We start from the raw sequence: 22,318 nt of genomic DNA, 5'->3' as shown, positions 1-22,318 counted from the left end.
GAGGTCACGGTTCGATTCCCAGTCAGGGCACATGCCCGGGTTGTGGGCTCCATCCCCAGCAGGGGGCGTGCGGGAGGCAGCCGATCAATGACTCTCATCACTGATGTTTCTGTCTCTCTCTCCCTCTCCCTTCCTCTCTCTGAAATAAATAAAAACATTTAAAAAAACCAACCACCATGTTCCGAGCAGTGTCTCCCTCAGTGGGCACAGCACAGTGGCCTTTTGTCTGGACGGTAGCCTTTACTTGTGCCCTTGAGAACCGTCACCACCATCTGGTGCCGTTGGTTCCTTCTGCTCATTTGCCTGAGAAGACACAGAACAGCTGCTCCCAGCACACGGGATGATCCACAGGAAGCTGCCTTTGGTTCCGGGGGAGCAGCGAGGCTTCGAGGGCGGGGTCTTTGGAAGGGGGACCAATGCCGTGCCTTGTCACTAGGGTTGTCACCCATCGTCTTCCCCATCCCCAGTCTTGCTACTTTCCCCAAGAAATTATACAGAAGAGCCTGATTCTTAAGCACTGGCTGGTTCATTCATTGACAAGTGCACCGTTTTAGGGCACCTCTGGCGTGTGGGGGAAACTCCCCGTGAGAAATGCCGAAGGATCTTTACCGAATATTCTCCTTTCGTGTCTTCAGGGAAGGAGTGAACCAGTTCTGTGCTAACAAGTCAGTGCTTCAGATTTCTCGATGTGAGCAGTTCCTGGTGCCCTTTCCAACGGACCCGTGGCGAGGACATGGGCAGGGGCCCCCTGCGCTCAGCAAAGCAGAGGGCACCCGGCAGGTCTGACTCAGCTTCGAAAATGAAGCCTTTCCCTTTATATTCATGCTTATTCGTGCTCTCTCAGTACTAAATGCTCCCCTTGTCTTCTAGAATGATTGCGCTTCCCTGAATATATCGTTTTTAGTAGAAAGTTGGCACGGGTGAGGAGACTGGAAAAGAGACTTGAGTTCGGTCGGTGGGTGCGTGTTCTCTAAAGGACAGTCAACAAATAAAAAAAGGTAAAAACCCACTCGATAAAACAGCCACCCAGGAGGGCAGGCAGAGGAGAGACGGTTCAGGAATCCAGGCCGCGGCTGGGAGGCCCGGGTTCATCACAGGTTGCGCCCGGCCGCCGGCCTGGTGCGCTCGATGTTCCCCGGGCGAGTCCCCTGAAGCGCGCACACCGACCGTCACAGCAGGAGCCCCAGGGGGGTGAGGGATATGGGAGTCCTGCCGATGCCCTGGCACCATCTGCTCTGGCACAGAACAGCTCTAACGTGTGTTATTTAGGCTCTGTTTTTTCATGAAAGCCGGGGGGGGGGGGGGGGGACTAGGAAATGCATTCCAGCCCTTCCTTCGGTGTCGCCAGGTGCTGGGAACGGAATGTGGGAGCCGCTGCCCAGATTCCCTGGGCCCCGGCCCGACCGGGCAGCCACCCACCGCTCTCAGGCTGCAGAGGAGAACGCTGCCTGCTAGTGTGGAAATAACTGCATGATCCAGGTTAGGTTCTCAAACTATAGGCTTTTTTCTCCTGAATCCAGAGCACTCTGCGAGCGAGTCCCACTGACAACGTCAATGACAAATTGAGTTGACGACTGACGGTAAGACAGTTTGCTGGAAAGGACCAGACAAAATTAAATTAACTGCATTACCTAGATGTTCACACGCCGTGGAAAACATCTAGTCAGTGCAGAAAACTGTTCAGAAAACGCTGTCATGTTGATGCCCTTGAGGAGATGCGGTTGACCCTACGCGCTGACTTTGGTCTGAAAGACCCTCAGCTCATTCCAAGCGGCAGAGGCCGGCCCCTGCCTGCGCCTACGCGGGGACAGGGACTTTGCCGCAACGCGTGACCGAGGCCCCCAAGGCCCCGCACCGCGTGTCGACCACAGGACGGGACGAAGGAAACAGTTTGTCAGAAAGCGTGACGGGTGTGTGAGTTTTAGACAGAATCTCTTGATCACCCCAGGAATGTACTAAGCTCACGGTGAAGTGACAATGGACATCTTCTGATAACAATGACCGAAAAAACCCACCCGCAAAACAATTTAAAAATCAGTCCTGACGTGGAAACTGTCTTCCATAGAGCCCGGAGAGCCCAGGGAAAGGAGGTGCCTCCGAACGGGGGCGGGGGGCGTTGCGGCCGGGCTTCTAGCGCTCCCTGGGGCCCACGCCTCGCTCTCTGGTTTAAGCTGCTTTCCAAGCTCCCGGAGCGGTACCTTCTGGTAGGAAGGCGGTGGCCAGGCAGGCGGCGCCGGCCACGATGTTGCTCGCGGCGAACGGGAGGCGCCGGCCGAAGCGCTCGATGGTCAGCAGGATCAGGAGGGCTCCCGGCAGCTCCACGACGCCGGAGATGAAGAAGTCCACGTAGAGGTTGCCGCCCACGAGGCCCAGGCGCATGACCAGGCCCTGGTACACCACGGCGCTGGTGAACCTGCGGCGGCACCGGGGGCGAGGGGCACAACCTAAGAGGGGCTTCCGCCCGGTGGGGGGCAGGGGCGCGGTGGTAAGTCTGACACGGGCGTTTCCAACGGGGCGCGGTGGCACTTACCAAGCGAACATAAGTATAAGCGTGCACTTCCTCATCTGGGGGGTCCTCACCAGGTCCAGAAAGGACGGGTTACTGACTTCGTCCGTCACAGTGATCTACACCGGAGAAGACAGCTCAGCGGAGCACACAGCACGACACCCGCCACCGCGGCGGCCCGGGGCTCTCGCTGTCAGGGCCTGAGGCCCGCGGGTGGGCCGCCCGGCCCCGCAGCCCTTCCCGCGGGAGACGCCTGAGGACGGAGCCGCTGCGCTGAGAATCCCGCGCCGGCCACCATCGGCAGCGCCGCCCGCCAAACCGCTTCGCGCCAACGTGGCGAGCGGGGGTGTCCCAGAGCCAAATACGTTTGCACGTTTATTCATATTAAATTGGGGGAAATTAGCGTAAAAGGGTGGGAGCCAAACAAGTGTTTCTTTTTTTTTAGTTTCTTTTTTTTAAATATATCTTTATTGATTTCAGAGAGAGGAAAGGAGAGGGAGAGAGAGAGATAGAAACATCAATGATGAGAGAGTCATTGATCGAGCCCGCAACCCGGGCATGTGCCCTGACCGGGAATCGAACCCTGATCGCCTGGATCCTAGGTCGACGCTCAACCGCTGAGCCACGCCCGGCCGGGCCAAACAAGTGTTTCTTAATCTATTAAATCTTTAAGCCTCACGTTGACAAGTAGGAGAGAGTGACAAGTTCGAGAGCAAGCGTGGCACCAAAGGTGTCGTTTTTGTTTCTGTCCATCGAGCTTCTTTTCGACCCAGAAAAATTCAGCTCCTCCCTTCTTTGGCCACCCGAGAAACTGGTCTTTCCTTTAATTCAGTGACACCAAGATTGCTGGTTGGCTCCTGCGCATAAGGTGCGATCAAGCGAAGCTGAACGGCGAGCCCTCCCTGCCACAGCTGCTTCTAAAGGAGCCGGACACAGTTCCCCGAGCGACAGGGCTTCGCAGGGCCACGAGCTTGCACAGCCTGTGCCTCCGCTCGGGGCGCCCTTAGGCCTCCCGGGTCCTGATGTCCCCTCCGCTGGGAGGCCTTTCCCAACCTCAGGCAGAGCCAACGACTCCAACCTGCGCCTCTACTCCCCAGCCCTCTGTCCTCGTACCTACACCATGTATCCTCAGGGTCTACCTACCTCGGTCCCTCCATGAGCTCAGGAGCCTGGAGGACGGGGACTGGACTGTGGCACCAAGCGACGTGCCTGGTGTCCAACCAATGTTTAGGTGATGACTGAATGTTGAAACAGGAGGACAAGTGCCCTTCCGTGTCTGGATCCTACTGTCCATTCAACGCAACTCCAGATCGGGCTCAGATTGAGTGAAAATCCGGACACATGTTCCCCAACCCTTTGAGCCAAAAGTCCCCCTACCCGCAGTCACGGGAATTTGAGTAAATCCACACTGATAGTGAGTGGTCAGGTGACTGGGCATCAGTCTCCCTTTTCCTTTCCTAACAGAACCTACACCACATGCGCACACACGCGCACACACGGGCGCACACGCACACCTGCACGCCCACCACAATTCATCTCCTCGGGTTGGAAGGGAGGCCTCATGATCTGAGACCAGGTCCGTCCTCTGTGCCAGCGACCGGGCCGTGACCCATTCTGAGCCAGAGAGAAATGGGCACGTGGCCCAATGCGAGCCAATGAAAAGAGGGCTCCTGGGAAAGTCTTTCACTGTCCTCACGTCAGAGGATCCCGCAGGAATCGTCCCTCTCTTCCCTCAGGGGATTAATGAGGAACTGGGCACAAACACACCTTAGCGGCCATCCTACACCCGGAGAGAACCAGTCTAAAGACCGAGCGCCCCGTCGGCAGGGGGTCGAGGGGGAGAAAACCATGGTTTGAGATCAAGACCTGAGTCTGGCCAACTCAGAGCTGGAGAATTCCACAGACATGAGCTGGGATATGGGCTCATGTCAAAGCCCCTAAGCTGGTTCTCTGTCACTTGTTGCCAAAAGCAGACTTATCTAGAGAGTTGAGTCCAGAACAATGCTTTTACTTTAATCGCTGAATATTTTAGGCAACATAATTTTGGGTTGGATAAAATAATTGCTTAAGTAGTCTAGTCCATTCTGTAAAAAGATCTGGTATTAAGTCTTAATTTCAAACTTTGACGATTTAAAAGCAAGTAGTCACATGGCCTCTGCTCTCCCAAGGCACACGTCGAAGGCCTGAAGCCCACCCTCCACCAAAACAATGTGAAGAGCCGATGACAGTGAAGGTCACCACGACCAGAAAACCAATCCCGCCTGTCCAGTGAGTGAAGGGATTAACAGTACTTCCAGGCAAGTCAGAATTTTGCCAGTTTACAAACAAATCCAGCTGGTTTTTGATTCACCAGCATGTTCTCCGCGGTGACGCAGACATCCTGAAAGACAACCCACTTTCTGGGTGTCCAAGGACCTTGGGAGGCTCCAAGCTGTGTCTCGCGTGGAGCCCAGCCAGGAACGTTCTGGCAGCTCCCACGCGGAGACGGCCGCAGCTGGTGATCTCCCACAACCCCTAGCTCGGGATTTTGAAATTAAGCTCTGCTTGTTTTCTAGCACCAAGAGGTTACCAAATTTCACCTACTCTGAGCCAGATACGAAAGAATAGAAATGCCCTATCAAGTTATGATATGAACCTTTAAATTCACTTTATCGAGATGCAATTTACATACAATGGAATTCGGCGATTTTAAGCGTACACTTGAGTTTGCCAAATGTGTAGAGTCACGTAACGGCCGCCCGCCTCGTGATGGGGAGCATTTCCACCACCCTCAAACGTCTCCTCCTGCCTCTTCACAGGCGATCCTCTCCCTGCACCCTGAGCCCAGCAACCCCTCATCTGCTTTCTATCATCACAGCTTTGCTCCTCTAGAATTCCGTATAAATGCAACCATACAGCACAATGTCCTTTTTTTTAATTATTAAATATGTTTTTTAAATTGATTTCAGAGAGAGGAAGGGAGAGGGAGAGATAGAAACATCAACGATGAGAGTCATTGATCGGCGGCCTTCCTGCACACCCCCTGCTGGGCATGTGCCCTGACCGGGAATCGAACCATGACCTCTGGGTTCATGTGGCTCAACCACTGAGCCACACCAGCTGGGCCGGTACGTTCTCTTTAGATCTGAGCATGGCATTGCGTTTTGTGATACATCCGTGCCACCTAAGAGGTGTGTGCCCACTTTAATTTGGAGAAAAGGGAGATGGGAAATGCTCTTGGTGGCATTTGTTTGGAGGCTGGCTGCCCAGTGATGCCACTCATAGAAAGAGGCATCGCTCAGGGTTCAACTGCACATGCTGGTTTCCTTTTACTGATTCACTGAGCTGAATACTGTTTGCTCTGCCCATCTCTCAACAGCCCTCACTCGGCCAGGCCTTTTGTTTTATGTCAACAACGATGTTCCCTATGTTAAAAGAGCCCTTTCTTCGCTTCTCCTTGATTAATGCGGCTCTGTTTACAACTCTTCCCAGGGCCTTTCTGAAACATTTCTTCAAGTTGACGTTTTAATTTAAGCTGCCAAGGAAGAGAAAGACATTATAAATAGCAACCTGCTATGACTATGGTGCACAGAGGTCCCCTGATGGGGACAGGTTTCTGGGGACGCCAAACAACCCACTGGGGTCAGGCCACAGACGTGCTGTTTCACTCAGAACATTTTCTTTTTTTACTTAAAAAAAAAAAAATTATTCAATTTATTGGGGTGACATTGGTTAATAAAATGATATGGGTTTCAAGTGCGCAATTCTACATACACCATCTGGATGTTGTAGTGTGCGGTCACCGCCCAAAGTCGTCTCCTTCCATCACCATTTACGCTCTTCCACCTGCCCCCCCCCCCCCCCCCCCCCCGGCAATCACCATACTGTCGTCTGTGTCTTTGAGTCTTTTCGGTTTTGTTTTTGTTAATCCCTTTACCTTTTCCACCCAGCCCCCCACCCCTCTCCCCTCTGGCAGCTGTCAGTCTGTTCTCTGTGTGTGAGTCCGTTTCTTAACTCGATGGGCCTTAGATCAGTAGCAGGTGGTAGCAACACCCCTTCGTTAGTTCTGGAGGTTCAATCAGATAACCTCACCTAGGAGAGAAGAAAGCGGCTGACCAGCAGGCCCACGGGCGGGGAGAGTCAGTTCAGGGGGCCGCACGCCCAGCCTCGCAGTTTCGCCCGGTTGGTCCCAACGTGTGGATTTTCCATCAGTTCCCTACTTCACAGGAAAAGCTGAAGACGCCGAGGAGGGGGAATGTATCTGCTCTTCAGCCTGACTGTGGTTTCGTCAGTAGAGGTGACATTACAAGTTCTCCACAGGCTCTGTTCTCTAGAAGTTTTTAATCTCTAAAAAGCCCGTGTACATAAAATATCACTTGAGGATTTGGGACTCACTGACCGGGAGGACCGGGAGCCCCCTCAGAGTTAGACAACCCGGGCTCTTCATACAGTCATGGGGAGCTAGAGACGGGGGCTGGGCTGAAGTCACAGGGACCGCTGGGGAGACCTGTGTCCCCCACCCCGCCTCTCCTGGACGGCCCATTAGTCAGACAAGAGCCGGCTCCGGTGGGCCCAGGAGTGAGCACTGGGCACTGCAGAGCTTAGGCCAGCTTCTAGGTGGCAACAGTGCCGCCTGCCATCCAAAAGAGAGAATTCACCAAATTATCCATGGTGCTTTGGGAATGATTACAAACGTCCTTATACTTTCAAACAAGAGTAGATAAAATATTTACCATATAAGAGCTCACATGATAAAGAAGTAGCCATATTAAAATTATCATGAGTATTTGATGATTATTAAATAGTTAAAATAAGTCCTGTCACCTACACTAGTGCTGTCCAATTAAAATATAATGTGAGCCACTCCCATTAGTCTAAATTTTCTAGAAGCCACATTTTTTTAAAAAAGGTTAAAAAGCAGGCAAAATTCATTTTAATATGTCCCATTTAATCCAGCATTTCCGAAATATTATCATGTCCACGTGTAATCCACGTGAAATTATTGCTACGGTGGTTTCCACGCTCTTCGTCACACTGAATCTGAATGCCTGTGCAGCTGACTCACACACAGCCCAGCTCCCACGAGCCCCGTCTCAGGGCTCCAGTGTCGCATGTGGTTACAGCACTGGACAGAACGGGTGAAACGGCCCCCGGCCCGGCCAGCTCTTCCGTTAGGACGGATGCCCTGTAGAGGAGACATCTGCTCCATCCGTGTGGGCCTGGCCCGAGAGTGGCCCTGCCCGCCCTCCACCGCTGGGAAGAGCAGGAGTGCCTCCATCTCGAGGTCCTGGGAGGGAACCAAAGTGCAGCTTTAACATCAGCAAAGGTTAACAGGTTGCAGCTGTGGGTCATGTGTTGGGACATTTATTTCTTAAAAACAAAACTGAGAGGGTTTGGGGGGAGTGGGAGAGGTGTTAACATAGAAGAAAGAAGACGGAAAAACGCCCTCTGAGTTCTAAAGACTCGGAACTTGGCGGGGGGGAGGGTGGCACATGAAAATTCAATGTGAGTGGATTGAATTAAACACATCCTTGCCCGGCCGGCCTTGGCTCAGCAGTTGAGCGTCGACCTAGGATCCAGGTGATCAGGGTTCGATTCCTGGTCAGGGCACATGCCTTGGTTGCAGGCTCGATCGGTGACTTTCTCATCATTGATGTTTCTATCTCTCTCTCTCCCCCTCCTTTCCTCTCTCTGAAATCAATAAAGATATATTTAAAAATAAAAAAATAAAATAAAAATAAACACATCCTTGAGCTCCCAGTAGCGCTGACCGGTGTCACGGCTCATCAGCGAAACAGGAAAGCTCTAAACGTCCCACTGGAGAGGATGCCCAGGGCCTTAAACCACAGCGACGCGTTCAGATTCACAGAACTTCTATGAGAAATCAAGTTGGGTGTATGTAAGTCCCCAGTTAGGCAGGATTTCTCTGAAGAGGGAGAAAAGCTAGAGCCAGTGAATTAAAGCTAATAATCTGATCTATCACTAATAAAAATCAAACCACGTACAGGTACCCCCGCTTGCTGAAAGGTCGCTTTATGTTACTTTGCTTTTACCAGGACCGACGTCGGTATCTGTTTTCGCCAACCTAGAGAAGCCTGAAGAGGATTCTCACTTTTCCGAAAAACGGTGGAAAGGAGAACAGCGTTCAGCGTGTTTTGCACGAGCCGTTCCAGAGGCAGCGGTGCCCGCGGCGAGAGGCCCCGCAGGCAGCTCCCGGGGCCACGCTCGGCATCGCGGCCGCGTCGCAGAGCTCGAGCTGTGCGGAGCCCCCGCTGGGCGACCGCCATCCTGTGCGTCGTTAGCGGGATTGTCCTAACTTGGCTCCGTTGGGCTTACGGCAGGTTTCACAGGAATGCTCAGTGTTTGGACAGCGGGGGTGAGGGGTGGAAACCTGTCCTTCTATCCATCAAAATTCTTATCACTATTTAGTTTTGTCTTCTGAATGCTTCAGCCATGGTTTTCATAAGACCACAGTCTTTAACACGATAGCGACAGAACCCAGACTCGGGAGACGGCCTCGCTCTCCACCGGCTGGGGGATGTTTGCCTCTAGGTTCCGTTAGCTTGTCTTCCCGGGCATTCGGGTGGCCGCAGGATTCCAGGAACACGGCAGCTTCGCCCAGTTACAGTCCTACAGGGTCTCCCGGCCTGGGCCTGGGCCTGGGCCTGGGCCTGGGCCTGGGCCTGGGCCTGGGCGTGCTGGCAGCCCTTTCTGTACAGGCCAAGGACAGCCAGGGCCCAACAGGCCTCGCCACACAGGTGCCAGGGCCATGGTGAGGCGAGTCCAGGACAGGACCTCATGGAGCCTGCAGGGCCAGCTGCCTCCTGCATTCCTGCTGGTCTTTTTCTCAGGAAACAGGGTCTCTGTTCTCTTTCCCTTCATATAGCTCTTGCCAGAGTCTCAGCAAGCTGGCCGTGGGTCCCTGCACAGTCCCCTGACCCTCCTCAGCCCTCCTCACCGGCTGGGTTCACAGGCATCTGTCTCTTGAGGGCGTTTTGTCTAAATCCCTGCCCTGAGCCACCCAGCCTGCTGGCTGTGTCGTGGAGAGGCCTGGCTGCCCCTCAGGTCCTCCGTTTCCACGCACTCCACGAACTCTGTTCCCCTGGGCACAGCCTCCCTTCTGCTCCCAGTATGTGCCCCGGGGTGTGATCTCTGACTGGGAAACGGGCCTTCAGCTATTTCTCCATTTGAGTTTTAAGTTGTTTATGCTTTGATCAAAGTATTTATTTTTTAACCAGGTATAAAGGTGAAACCTCTCCTTTACAATCATCATTTGAATGAAAAAGCATTTATCTTCTTAAGTTGGCCATTTTCCCCAACGTTCCCTAATTTCTCCTTCCAGGAAGGTCATGAAGACTCCTCGACTCTTTAACTTCCTTTACTCAGCCACTGTAAGAAGGGTCGTTCACTGCTGGGAGAAGAAAGGCCTTCCCTCAACCGGGCCCCTTTTCTGTACATTAAATTCTACTTCCCTCCACTAGGCCCAGATGCACAGAGGAAACAGTGCAGGTCCCTGTGACTTGTCCCAAACCAAGTCATGGAGCGTTTCCGGATCCTTCCTGGGGGCCCAGTCCCGTTCGCATCTGTAGACACGGAAAGCGTCCCTGGAAGCATAACCTGGGGCTCTTCGCCCAGCCGCCTGTTGCATGTATCTCCACTTTTACTTTTTCTAGGGAAGTGAGGGTTCAGCCCATGCAAACCCAGCGCGTGAGGCCTCTTATACCATCTGGATGGGACCTCAGGGAACTGGATCTCCGCGCTTTCTCTCACTGTTTAGCACAATCTCCCCCTGTCCCATCTCCGTCAAAGGAGCGCACCTGAGTACACCTGGAGAATTTAAACGCTTCACCTGCTCCCAGGCCACATCTCGTTTCCTAGGCTTATTTCACGGAGAAAGGCCGTCTTCCTGGCGGTGAAGGATCTGGGCAGCAGCCCTGTCATGTACCAGCAGCTTTGGGTCGGGAATAACTCCCGGGAATTCTGGCCAGGGCGCTGGGCGTGCGGGCCCTGGAAGCTGGACGCCGCGGCCTCCACAGCGGGCAGCTCCCACAAAGGGCCAGTGCTTTCTCATTCATTCCCAGCAGGGAGCCCAGTAATTTGGGCTGACAAGCTGGCTTTGCCAAAAGCTCAAGAGTGGGAGGCAAGGCACAGGAAGAAAACGCTTGCAGAGCTGACCATCTTTCCTCCCGGCACCGCGGAGCCGAGTGGAGAGTTCGAGGGAGGCACCTGAGGGCCGGCCTCTGGCCGCGGCTCGGGGAGGCAAAGGCGGAGCACTCGCTCCTCTGTTCTGCTGGGAGCCCCAGAAGGAAAAGAGCCAGTTAAGCGTTTTCACAGTTCCCACAAGAGAGAGCAACCGAGATGAGCAGAATAGTGGGTTTGAATGGCTTACTCGTTTGGTTTTACATTTTAAGTAATTTTGTGTGTAGCGCCACCAGGACTCGGGCTGGGACAGAAAGAGGCAAGTGCTTCTGTGCCAACCACAGGGCGCGGGGGCCGGGAGGGGAGGCCCGCTGTTCCTAAGGGCAAGGGTCAGTCTTTAAGAAAGGAGGGAGGGGTCCATGACTCCCGGATTATGTAACTAATTAAAGACTAGATGAGGTGACCCTGAATGTCACTGTGTAGAGCTTGGAGCTCTGCCCCGGTGTCATAATCCTTGGCCTGGCCTGTGACACTGGCTGCAACCTCGGAAGCAGAGAGAGCAGGCGGGTGTGAGTGGAGGCGCTCAGGCTCCGCGCCTGCTGAGAACGGACCCACCGGCTCCTCCAGGGGGAGCGGCCAGTTGGGGGGGGGGCGCCCTTGGGTCTTCTCTGGCCTGGCACTGCCCTATGGCCTGGGAACCCCTGGAGAATGGTGTCTCGGCAGCAGGGACCGTCATCAAGGAAGAGCAGGTAACGTCACCCAGAGTGGGCGGCACTGAGCTCTGGGACAATGGACGAGTGACAAGCCATGGGGTCCTACTTCGGGGAGAAAGAACAGGCAGAAGTTGGGCAGGGGCAGGGCCCCCGTCAAGTAGGCTGGGTTCAGGGCCAGAGTGGGCACTAAGCAGGAACCGGGGGTCGGCCCAGCTGTATGCATTAAATACGGACAGCTTCTCGCAGGCCAAGCATACATCAGAAACGTGGTTTAAAAAAAGAAATATTACTTCATGTTGGAACTTCAAATAAAGCCTGTAAAAGTGAGAGAGAGAGAGATCGAGATAGAGAAAGAGGGTGCTTGGCCAGCCCTGGGGGCTCGGCAGCTGGCATCTGACCCTAGATAATCGCAGGTCCCACCCTGTGGTTGGCCAGACCTCCCACTATCTTCTCCCGGGAGGGGCAGGCGAAGCCGGAGCGTCAGTCTTTGGTATCTTCCTCTGAGCACAGCCAGGAAGGTGAGGACGGACCTAGTCACACGGTGACCAGCTCGTCTCAGGTTGCCTGAGACTCGGGTCTAGCTCTGAAACTCCCACATGCCGGGAAAGCCCCCAATCCTGGGCAAATGAGACAGCTGGTCGCCCTGCTGGACGCTACCTGAGTCCTTTAGTTGTCCGGGTTCTGCAGACCCGATTACTGTTAGAACCAGGCCGCGCACCAGGACCAGGCTGAGCTCACAGAACAGCGGCGCTTTCCTCTCTCAGTTCCCACGGATGCTTTTCAAGCTTCATCTTGCATTTAAATGAAACAGTTAAGGTTTCGACAAAGGTCTAACCCAGGTATTTCACGAGGGCGTCTGGAGGGTGAGCCCGAGGGGTGGGCGAGGCCTGTCCCTCCGGGGTTCCTCCCCCAAAATGCTGGCTTGGTGAGGCCGCGGTGCTCCCTCTGGCCGCTGCAGGCCACTGCGTTCTTCAAGGGACATGTCCCTGGGATCCTAGTTCGGCTGAAGCCACCTGAGGCTCCAGAACATCCTCCTCTGGACATCTGAGTGGTTAACTGTGAGTCCACTGACCTGGAGGTTTTAGGCTGAATTCCCTTCAGTGGAAAGAACTTACAATCACCGGGCCTGGGAAAGAAACTCTGGATTTAACAGCCCATCTGTACTGTTTTTATGGCTTTTTAAAAAGTTTTATTGCAGCATAAAATTTTTTCCCTTTTCCTACAACATTGTCTTATTTTCAAGTGGTTAAAGATATGGGAACTGATTAGAATAATCCATTTAAATACAGGCCATTTAGAGAACGTAGGCTATTTCCAAAGTGTGCTGTATTGAAGTGGAGCACTATCAAATTAATTCTCAGATCCAGAGGTCCATTTGTGTTTGGCATCTGAAGCATCCTGGCATTTTCACACATTCAGAATATTCTAAGTTCCCACGAACGTGGTGACGTGCATATCACAGTGGTCAATTCCGTGTGTCACATTAAGGCTCTGCTGGCGGAACTGACACCATTCACTGCATGGAGTCCAAGCACAAAACTAGCCTCTTTAAGAGGAAGTGTTGCAGGCGTTTCCAATGACTTCGTGTCCAATATCCTTCAGCATTTTCTAGACTAAGCCTTTCCCAGTCGACACGCGCACTGCACGGGAGCCCGTTAGGCACTCCCAGGGCCTAAATCACTCTCTTGAGATCTGTTGAAACAAATTCCATGTGGGCAGTTTTCAAGTTCCAAGTCTGAGCTAATAATTGCACAAGATAGTCAACAGAAACAGTGTAGTGAGTTATGGGACTAAAATCCCACACAGCCCCCATGGGCTTCATGAAGCCAGGGTCATGGTGTGGTTCCTCTTTTGGAAGAACATAAACTGTGTTTACCAAAATCCCCCTTTCAAAGGAAATGCCAGAAACAGACATTCCCAAGGCTGGAAAGTCCCTCTCTGTGGCAATACTGGTGCTCGTGTGACAATTCATTGAAATACTGACTACACGCTGCCATTAAGAGTTGGAGGTCTCTCTGGTAACTGAGGCAATCTAACACTTAGCCTGGCATTTTCTAATATTTTCTATTTTAGAAATAAGAGTGGGATCCTTTATATTGATGATGATCCCTTTGAGATCAGAAAGCTCAAATGTGAGGGTTTTGTTTGTTTAATCTTTTTAAATCGCACCCAAAGACATGTTTTAATTGATTTTTTTTTTTAGAGAGAGAGAAAGAAAGAGGAACATTGATCAGTTGCCTCCTGTATTCGCCCTGACTGGGAATCGAACCCACAACCTTTTTGTGTACAGGACAATGCTTCATTCGAGCCCCCCAGCCATGGCTCAATTGTCAGTTCTTGATGTCACCTAAACATGTCACCATGGGAACTGCCCACGATCATGTTTATGCACGAATGAGTGTCAATGTAACATCCAGTACAAACGTTCCTCTACTTATGACTGTTGAACTTAAGATTTTTCAACTTGATAATCATGCAAAAATGATACACATAATAAATTATGAGATATTCAACAGTTTTTTATAAAATGAGCTTTCTGTTAAACGGTTTTGTCCAACTGTAGGCCAATGGAAGTGTCCTGAGCTCATTTAAGGTAGGCGAGGCTAAGCCGTGACGTTCAGTACTAGGTTGGGCATATTAAATGCATTTCGACTTATGATATTTTCAACTTACGATGGTTTTTCAAGACATAACCCTATTGTAAGTTGAGCAGCATCTGTACTTATGTTTTAATAAGCTGTAAATTAGCTATGAACAATGAACTGTATAGGAATATCATAAAAATAAGGAAACTACAATCAAGTTCTATCTTTTTTTGGGTCAATAGAGCATAACAATATCACTAATAAATATGAACATATTCAGTTCTGTAGTACTAGAGGCTCTTTGTTAGCTAGAGTTGTAACGTACAATTTTCCACGAGCATATTCCACACAAAGACAAGAGGTGGAGGAACGTAGGGGAGGGGTGGGGATTGTTGGAATAAGGGCCTTTAAAATCCTTTAAAAAAATAAAAACAAAACTGCTGCTGCAGTTACTCCCACAGGTAGTATATAATTGCATAATCCAGGTCAGTAAGTGACAATGGCCGTTTGGTCAATGAATTGGTTGACTATTGATAAGTAATGCTGCATAACAGTATCAAGCCTAGTGGCATAAAATAACAAGCATTCATTCTGTGGGTTGGTCTAGGTTTGGGGGAGCTTTTCTGGAGTAGCTCTGCTCCAAGTATCTCTCAGTCTCTGCGGCCAGTGAGAGAGCCTGGGAACATTCTTCTCGTGATGACTACGGATGAAGTGCAGAGACCAAACCCAAATACAAGCACATTTCAAGATGACTGCGCCACATCTGATAACCTCCCACTGGCCAAAGCAACCACAAGGCCAAGACCAAGGTCAAAGGGCAAGACATTCACTCCATCTACCATGAAAACTAAGCGAATTCCATCGCCATGCCCAACATCAAAGGAGCCAGCACATATTTTCATCCAGTGGAAATGAGGGGACGTGAGTGTTTAGTCATAATCTAATCCACCACAATCTGATGACCAGATAACCAAAAACGTGTTGAATCGCTAAACCCTTCTCCGGCAGCGGAACAGACTTAGGCGTCTCAGCGAACCCTCCTTCTGCGTCGGCAGCTACCTCGTGTTTCACACACCGCTCATCTTTGGTTCTTTCCAGTTTTTCTACAGAACTCGCTATGAGCTCAACCCACTTGCCTGTTCACATTGGTCTTTGTTTTGGGTTTTTCTTTGCAGCGAATCATAGCTACACTATTGGTACATTCAGAGAGCCTGATGCTCCGATCACCTGCATGTCTACCTTCTGGCCGCCTCTTCAGCAGTCAGAGGCCAGCCAGGAGCTTTGGCAAATGAAAGACTAGGGATCCGTGAGCCAGAGAGCCAGAGGTGATTTACGCAAGAAATGAGTAACATCCATGTGAAATAGAGCCAGTAATATTTACAGGACAACCGACTCTCAGAATAATCTACCTGCTTGAATGTTGGATCAAATCCATTGCACCTATTTCTTCTGTTAAAATAGGAAACAAAAGAAGACCAGCCTTGAAAATTCCCGGAGCAGACAAGACCAGTTTAATCATACAAACAAAGCTTTACTTAGCTTATTCTGCAAGACTAACTTGACCTGAGTCATTTCTTGCTCGTGCCTCTGGAAATTATAAGCAAAATTTGAACTGTTTCTTAAGGTCGACACGCCATAACTACTCACCGATTCCTTAGAATTTTAGAAAATGTAATACAGGTATTACAACCCATCAGTGCGAAGCACACACAGTAGTTATCTGAATCACCAAACTGAGTCACCTCCTCACTACATAAGCTACTTTATAACAATATACCCCCGAACCTCATTTCATGTTTTGATTTGAGTGCTCCAGTTTGCAACTTTTTTTCTGGTGTGTGCACAATAAACTTTTACTAATGACTGCTTGTGATTACTTAGTCATCACTAATTACTAAAGTGATTCATCAACTTTACTTTGCTTTACTTACTTTGGTTATTTCTGAACTTTTGACATTTCTCGTATCTCCCTTCCCTTCACTAACGCCCAGGGGATTGGTAATACAGCGCGTACTGAATTTAGGGCACCTTCCGTAGTATGGAGCATCCTTGGGTCACTTAAGCTAGGTCCTTCAGGACCCCTAAAGTAGACCAGGACCTCTGGTGCCAGCGACAGAACAGGTTGGGGTTGGGAGGTCGGTGAAGCTCTTGTGACAAGAGGGGAACGTGGGGCTGCCAGCTCTCTAGGACTGATTTCTATGGTGCTCACAAACGAGAAGTGGGTCAGTGAGTCCGCGGGAGTGGCGCTGAATGGGACACTCACAGGATGTACAACAGCAGCTGCTCTGGGAACACCCTCTGGCCTCTTAGTAATGTTTGTGATAACAGACATGCCTGGCTAATGTGTTTCATCTCACAAGCCAGGAGCACAGGGCTATTCTTGCTATAATCTTAAAACCTTGATTTAGATCCTACATATGCTTAGCTCTGGAATGACATGTGCAGTGTCTTCAGGATACTGCTGAACGAGTAGCAAAAATATTCACTTGGCTCATAAAATTGAGTACAAATGATTACCCATTTGATCCAGCTGTGAAGACGGACGGCTGATGTGTTGAGAGGCGCTGAGAGGCAGTGGAATATTTTCCCCCCAAAAGGGACACACAGCTTAACTGTGCTCCAGGAACAACAAGGACCAACCAGTCTTAGTGGTTAAAACAGATTAAGTTCTATCTCTACCATACACTTCATGATCTATTCCAACAGGGACAACTGGTCAACCTTTGTAAACACAGAGGCCACTGCTCGCAGCTGAATGCGAGGGAAAGGGGACGGTGGAAACCTGGAGAGACCTGACCAAGTTCTGCGGGGGCTGCGAGGCGACACTAAAACCAACAAAACCTCGATTTTTATCAGAACTCTTCTATCAAAACAAACCAAATGTTACGAAGCAAACAATGTCAGCAACCTCATGTTCTTAAAGGTTTATACCCAAGGTTGATATTTTCCCCAAATTCTTCTCTATTACTCCTTTTATAATAACCCTCCTGTTATTCTGTATTACTTAAGTCTTTGCAGCTGAAGCATGGCCATCTACTTTTATATGCTATTCTCTAATTATTCAGGGGTTGCTTCAAATATAGGGTGTCCCAAAAATATAGACATACGCTTCGAATTATAGAGGCAGTGTTCATTAAAATACGTTTCATTTTCAGAACTGAGCTGTCAGCTGTTGAAGTGTGTATACATTTTGAGGGACACCCTATATATGTGTTACGTCTTCAACCGCACATCAAATCTTCCAAAGGACAAAAAATGAGCCTTTAATCCCCCCCAATTTCTCTTAGAGCAGTGATACAGAGGCACCGAAAAGTCTTTGCTAGAGGAAGGAAAGAAAGAGGGAAGGAAGAGAGATAGGAAGGGAGGGAGGGAGGAAGCAAGGAGGGAGAGGAGGCAGGACAGCTAGCATATATAAGTCCAAAGGCTGGAATACTACATTCTTGTTCAAGTTCTGGCTCAAAGACATACTACTTCTGAGACTAAATTTAAAGACAAGTCCTTAGGCTAGATTGAATGTCAAGAAAAGGTTTATAGTTTGTTCAATAACGATGAATGAGTGATTAAATACAATGGGAGGTACAGTAAGTAAAGCATAATAATCCAAGTAACCGGGTCCAACTACTAAAATATGGACCAAATGACCAATGAACCTCAACGATAATGCAGCTACAGCTTCACATCCTTTCTGCTTTAACACGCCTGGCGATTCTTCCCAAGGTTTCCTTTTTTAAAGTCAAACTAAAAAACGACTTAGTCAGATGTTTGATAACATGCCCATAAGTGACAAATCCACCCACTTTAATGATTTTTGTTACCAGTGATAAATAAAAGTACCTCCGAATAACTGGGTGAGAGATATTTCCCGTTGCATTTGGCAATGCTCCTCAGAATTTTTAGCGCTTTATCTCCTTTCTTCCGAGTAATGAGCCAGCGGGGGGATTCAGGAACCACCCTGGCAAGAAGAAAGCATTTTTGAGTTATGAGTAGGAATTTCGAAACCTAAAATTTTATGACTCGAGTTTCTCTATCAAAATAGATCTTGCCATTAGATGCAAGTTGAGGAGAATCTTTGAATTTAGAATGGGCTCTCGAAAACACAGATTACCTTTGCAAATTTATTGTGGAAGGAAAAAATGCTCACTTGATAATTGGATCATTGCTTGTAATAAAAACAATTAAATACGACGTTGCTCTTGCAAGGCCAGGCTATCCTGGAATATCGTGTCCTCAACTACGCATAGGAAAAGAGCTGGGACTGAGGGAACATTGAGGAGAAGGTGAAGGACCCAAGTTATGTAAACTTATTTGACATATATTAAAATTAGAGCAATGCTTAAAATATGTTCACTCCACTACGAGTGGGATGCATATGCCTGTGGCTTTCTGCCAGCTTCTCATGCTCTTAGCATCTCGTCCCTCAGAGGACGGCCGAGCAATAATAATTTGTGTCACAGAGTGTACAGAAAAGCAGATCGATTTCATTGCATTTGTTTTGTGTTGAAATACTGGCAGGCACCGGGTTTTGCCTGGTAGTTTTCATGAAGATATTGTAAAATAAAATATAACTAATACTCTACTTATAAGTTTGTGTTTGGGTATTTTATTAATAACAACTATTAGTCAAATAATTAATAAGTAATCTCTATAAATTTTCAAATTCTCTAGAAGTTCCCGAAGCCCACCGCCGTTCTGGAGATGTCAGGCAAACTCCTGAATTTTTTCCTACTCATGTGGGTTCAGAAGCATCAACGCTGCGTCTCCGCAGAACCAGAACAAGCCCGGGAATGACTGCAAGCTCGTACCAGTAGTAAAAGAGAAAGAGGAAGTTGGGCAGCGTGATGGCCAGCTGGATGCCCTGCCAGCTGGGGATGAAGTAGGCGATCCCGGGGAGGATGATGATGCCCAGGGTGAAGAACATCTGAATCACGATCCCCACGATCCTCCTTTGCTTTGAGCCCACGATCTCTGTCACTGAGGGAAACAAAGACAGAGTCTGGGAAGCTCCAGATGGGCTCCAACGAGACAAGCAGAGACGCTGCACCCGCGCCATCGCCCGCAGTGCTAGACCCTGCAGCCCCTCCGAGTCCCGGGCCCTGCTAGAGCCTGCAGCCCCTCCGAGTCCCGGGCCCTGCTAGACCCTGCAGCCCCTCCGAGTCCCGGGCCCTGCTAGAGCCTGCAGCCCCTCCGAGTCCCGGGCCCTGCTAGAGCCTGCAGCCCCTCCGAGTCCCGGGCCCTGCTAGAGCCTGCAGCCCCTCCGAGTCCCGGGCCCTGCTAGAGCCTGCAGCCCCTCCGACCCAGCCCGCAGCTGACGCGATGGAGATGCGCTTCCCGGGTAACCCAGCGCTGCGCCCACTCCCCCGCCAGCCCCCAGGCCCTCCACGCTCAGCTCGCCCAGCCCAGCGTCCTCCTGGGCGTACAGGGACCGCAGGTGCCGGTCTGGGAAAGCTTCCATGACCACTGTGTTGGAAGGTCATTGTAATCATGAAAACATAACTATAATAAACTGGTTAGATTTTATCATTGCTCTGAAAACATGCGTATTAGAGTGTCTTTGGGAGATTCGTTATGAATATTAGAGACTCTACAAATCTTTTCACTATCACAAGAGAGTTTCTATCAAATGATAATTCTCCCCACAGTGCTGGACTTTCTGTGTGTCTGATATTTCTTTAAAAATCCTGGGGAGTTTTGTTGCTGGCATCCCTTCCTCCCCCCACTGCCCGAATCCGTTTCTATCTGTCGCTGATTCTACTCTGATCATCCTGGGATATGCCACCTTCTTCTTGCCTGAAGATCACGACTTTTAAAATTCACTAGACGTGGGTCTCCTTAAAGATGCTTCACATTTCAAAATTATCCCTTCGGCCCCAGCCAGCGACAGTCAGCCCTCCTAATACTTTCTCTCCTTTTTCCCCATAAAAAGACTTTCAAGGGGTCTCCAAAGCGGGCACTGCGTGGGGAGGAACTGTCCAGCATAACAGAAGAGAGCAGAGGCCCAAAGCTCTGGAGTGACCATCAAAGAGGAACATTCAAATTTCCCTGGTCACAAGTCCACCATGACTCAGCGTAGGTGACCGGTCCAGGCACCACTGGACACAGAGCCAAAGGTGGCAGCCAGGACTTTCCCAGTAACATGAGCAAAGGGCGAAGGGAGGCTTTCTCCCTTTCATCCCCAGAAGATCGAACTTGCTAGTTACAGAAGATAGCAAAGGGTCACAAATGAACTCCTCGCTTGCAGGTCACATCTCGAACGTGATGAAAAGTCCCCCACTTATACAGAAGGAGTGTCATCGCAAAGCAGATCACAGAAATCCACAGAGAATTCCTGAAAAATGTTTCAAGGAACTACTGACACTTTAATAAAAATTAATCTCTAATAAAGCAAAGCAAAAAAAATCATGTGATAATAGTATGGCAGTGGTAGAAAGTGGTCATCCAGTATTTTGTGATATTTCATATTTGGCCCCCAGTGTAAGGCGGCATTTCAATTTCTAAAGGGTCAGGATCGGGCCCCTGCACCCTCCTGTGTGCAGAAACTATTGCTGCTGCCGCCCGAAGCCTCACCACTTGCCCGCCGGCGAGGGGCTGACCGCTGGCCACCTACCCAGCTTCCCAAGCAGACACGGCCGCGTCTCACCTATCACGTAGCAGGTCATCCAGGTCCCCTTCCCAAACACGCCCTGCAGGAAGCGGAAGATCACGAACACGGGGAAATTGGGCGCGAAGGCCACCACCACACCGGTGACGCCGACGCCGAAGCAGGATATGAGGTAGACGATTATTCTGCCGTACCTGGGGGACAGAGGGGGGAGGCCACCTTAGACCCGGGCGCTTCCACCCCCGGAGCAGCCGCGCCCGGTCAGTCCAAGGAGAGGGGAGCGGGGCTTAGGGGGAAAGGGCTGGGTCCCAGGGAACCAGCGCGGGAAGGGGAGGTGGCGCTGCTTTCTGCACTGAGTGAGAACGTTTTTCCAGCAGCTGACACAAGCGTCTCCTGGCGGCGCTGTCACCTGTCCGCAGCGTAGCCCAGCGTGAAGGCGCCGGCCAGGAAGCCCAGGTTGAGGACGGCCTGCGTGAGGTCCAGCATCCAGGCGTCGGCGCACACGAGGTCGAACTGCAAGACAGGGGCGCACAAGGCTCAGGACACCTCTTACCTTTCGCGTGGATCGGCGAGCTCCCAACGTTTTTGCTCACATACTCCTTAAATAAAATTTAAAAGAGCGATCACGGGCATCTTTTCACATTGATTTATAAATATTTTCTCTGTCAGTTTCAATAACTGCCAAGGGTGCAATTTCTAGCGTGCTACAAATACTGACAATTTCAAGCAGCGGTGTTCTGTCGTTCCGTCAGCTGTGCCCAGTGGTCTGAACACCACGCCCTTGACGCCCACCGCCACCCAGTAAAGACAAGTTCTTCAATTCCTGAAAATTTGGCATCAATTCTTTTTCTCTTCAAATTCTTATTTTCTTTCTCACATACTTAAAACCTAATATTTGATGTCTTAATGTGTATTATGTTAATAGGTGGTGAGGTAAATAATAATGTCTATTTATTTACCTCACCATACTTTTGTGTATAATAAATTATGTCTATAAATTAACATTTAATTTTAAAAAAGTTTTAATCTTCACCCGAGGAGATTTTTTCCATTGCTTTTCAGAGAGAATGTAAGGGGGAGGGGAGAGAGAGAGAGAAAAAGAGAGAAACATTGATGTGAGAGAGACAAATCAATTGGTTGCTTCATGCTTGAGCACCGACCAGGGCCCAGGGTTGAGCCTGTGATTGAGGGATATGTCCTCGGTCAGAATCGAACTCAGGACCCTTCAGTCCTTGGGCTGATGCTCTAACCACTGAGCAAAACCAGCTAGGGCAATTTTTTTTTTTTTCTATTTAAAAATGTAGTTTCTAAATATTAGAATGTTTTCTGATTAGGTTATAATTGCAGTTACGTTAAGACCATAATTGATAAAAACATAAGATACCATGAATATTTTTTTAACCCTCACCAGAAGATATGTTTACTGATTTCAGAGAGAGAGGGAGAGAGAGAAACATTGACGGAAGAGAGAAACATCAATTAGTTGCCTCCGGTACAGCCTTCAACTGGTAATCGAACCCGCAACCTTTTGGTGTACGGGGCGATGCTCCAACCAACGGAGCCGCCCGGCCGTACAATGAATTTTGAGAAGCGTTATCACACAGCAGTGAAATCTGGTTGGAAGTGCAGCTCTCAGCTTCTAGAGGAATGTCAAGCAAGCCCGGCGTTTCCTGCGAGTCCACGTAGCCCGTAGATGAAGTTGCTTATCACCAGAACAAATTAGGGCTCGACAGCAATTCTATTCCTGTTTTTCATTTTTAATAAATTTAAGTGTCAAGAAACCTTGTCAATATAGAAA

At 49.9% G+C, this 22,318-nt stretch overlaps 1 protein-coding gene across 1 annotated transcript in view; it reads right to left on the bottom strand.

Annotated features, from left to right (window-relative positions):
• Positions 1-22,318, bottom strand: part of SLC22A3 (solute carrier family 22 member 3) — a 51,919-nt gene that overhangs the window by 5,799 nt on the left and 23,802 nt on the right. The window contains exons 2-7 of the mRNA XM_087817730.1: positions 20,930-21,033; positions 20,560-20,714; positions 18,725-18,893; positions 17,757-17,874; positions 2,531-2,625; positions 2,199-2,413 (exon numbers count right to left, since the gene is read on the bottom strand). Coding sequence (XP_087673856.1) covers positions 2,199-2,413; positions 2,531-2,625; positions 17,757-17,874; positions 18,725-18,893; positions 20,560-20,714; positions 20,930-21,033 — 856 coding nt within the window. The remainder of the gene's footprint in view (positions 1-2,198; positions 2,414-2,530; positions 2,626-17,756; positions 17,875-18,724; positions 18,894-20,559; positions 20,715-20,929; positions 21,034-22,318) is intronic.

This window comes from Miniopterus natalensis, chromosome 5 (genome assembly GCF_054644295.1).
Source record: "Miniopterus natalensis isolate mMinNat1 chromosome 5, mMinNat1.hap1, whole genome shotgun sequence".
Taxonomy (NCBI): domain Eukaryota; kingdom Metazoa; phylum Chordata; class Mammalia; order Chiroptera; family Miniopteridae; genus Miniopterus; species Miniopterus natalensis.
The sequence above is the reverse complement of the archived record's forward strand: the minus strand, read 5'-3'. Positions and strand labels throughout refer to the sequence as shown.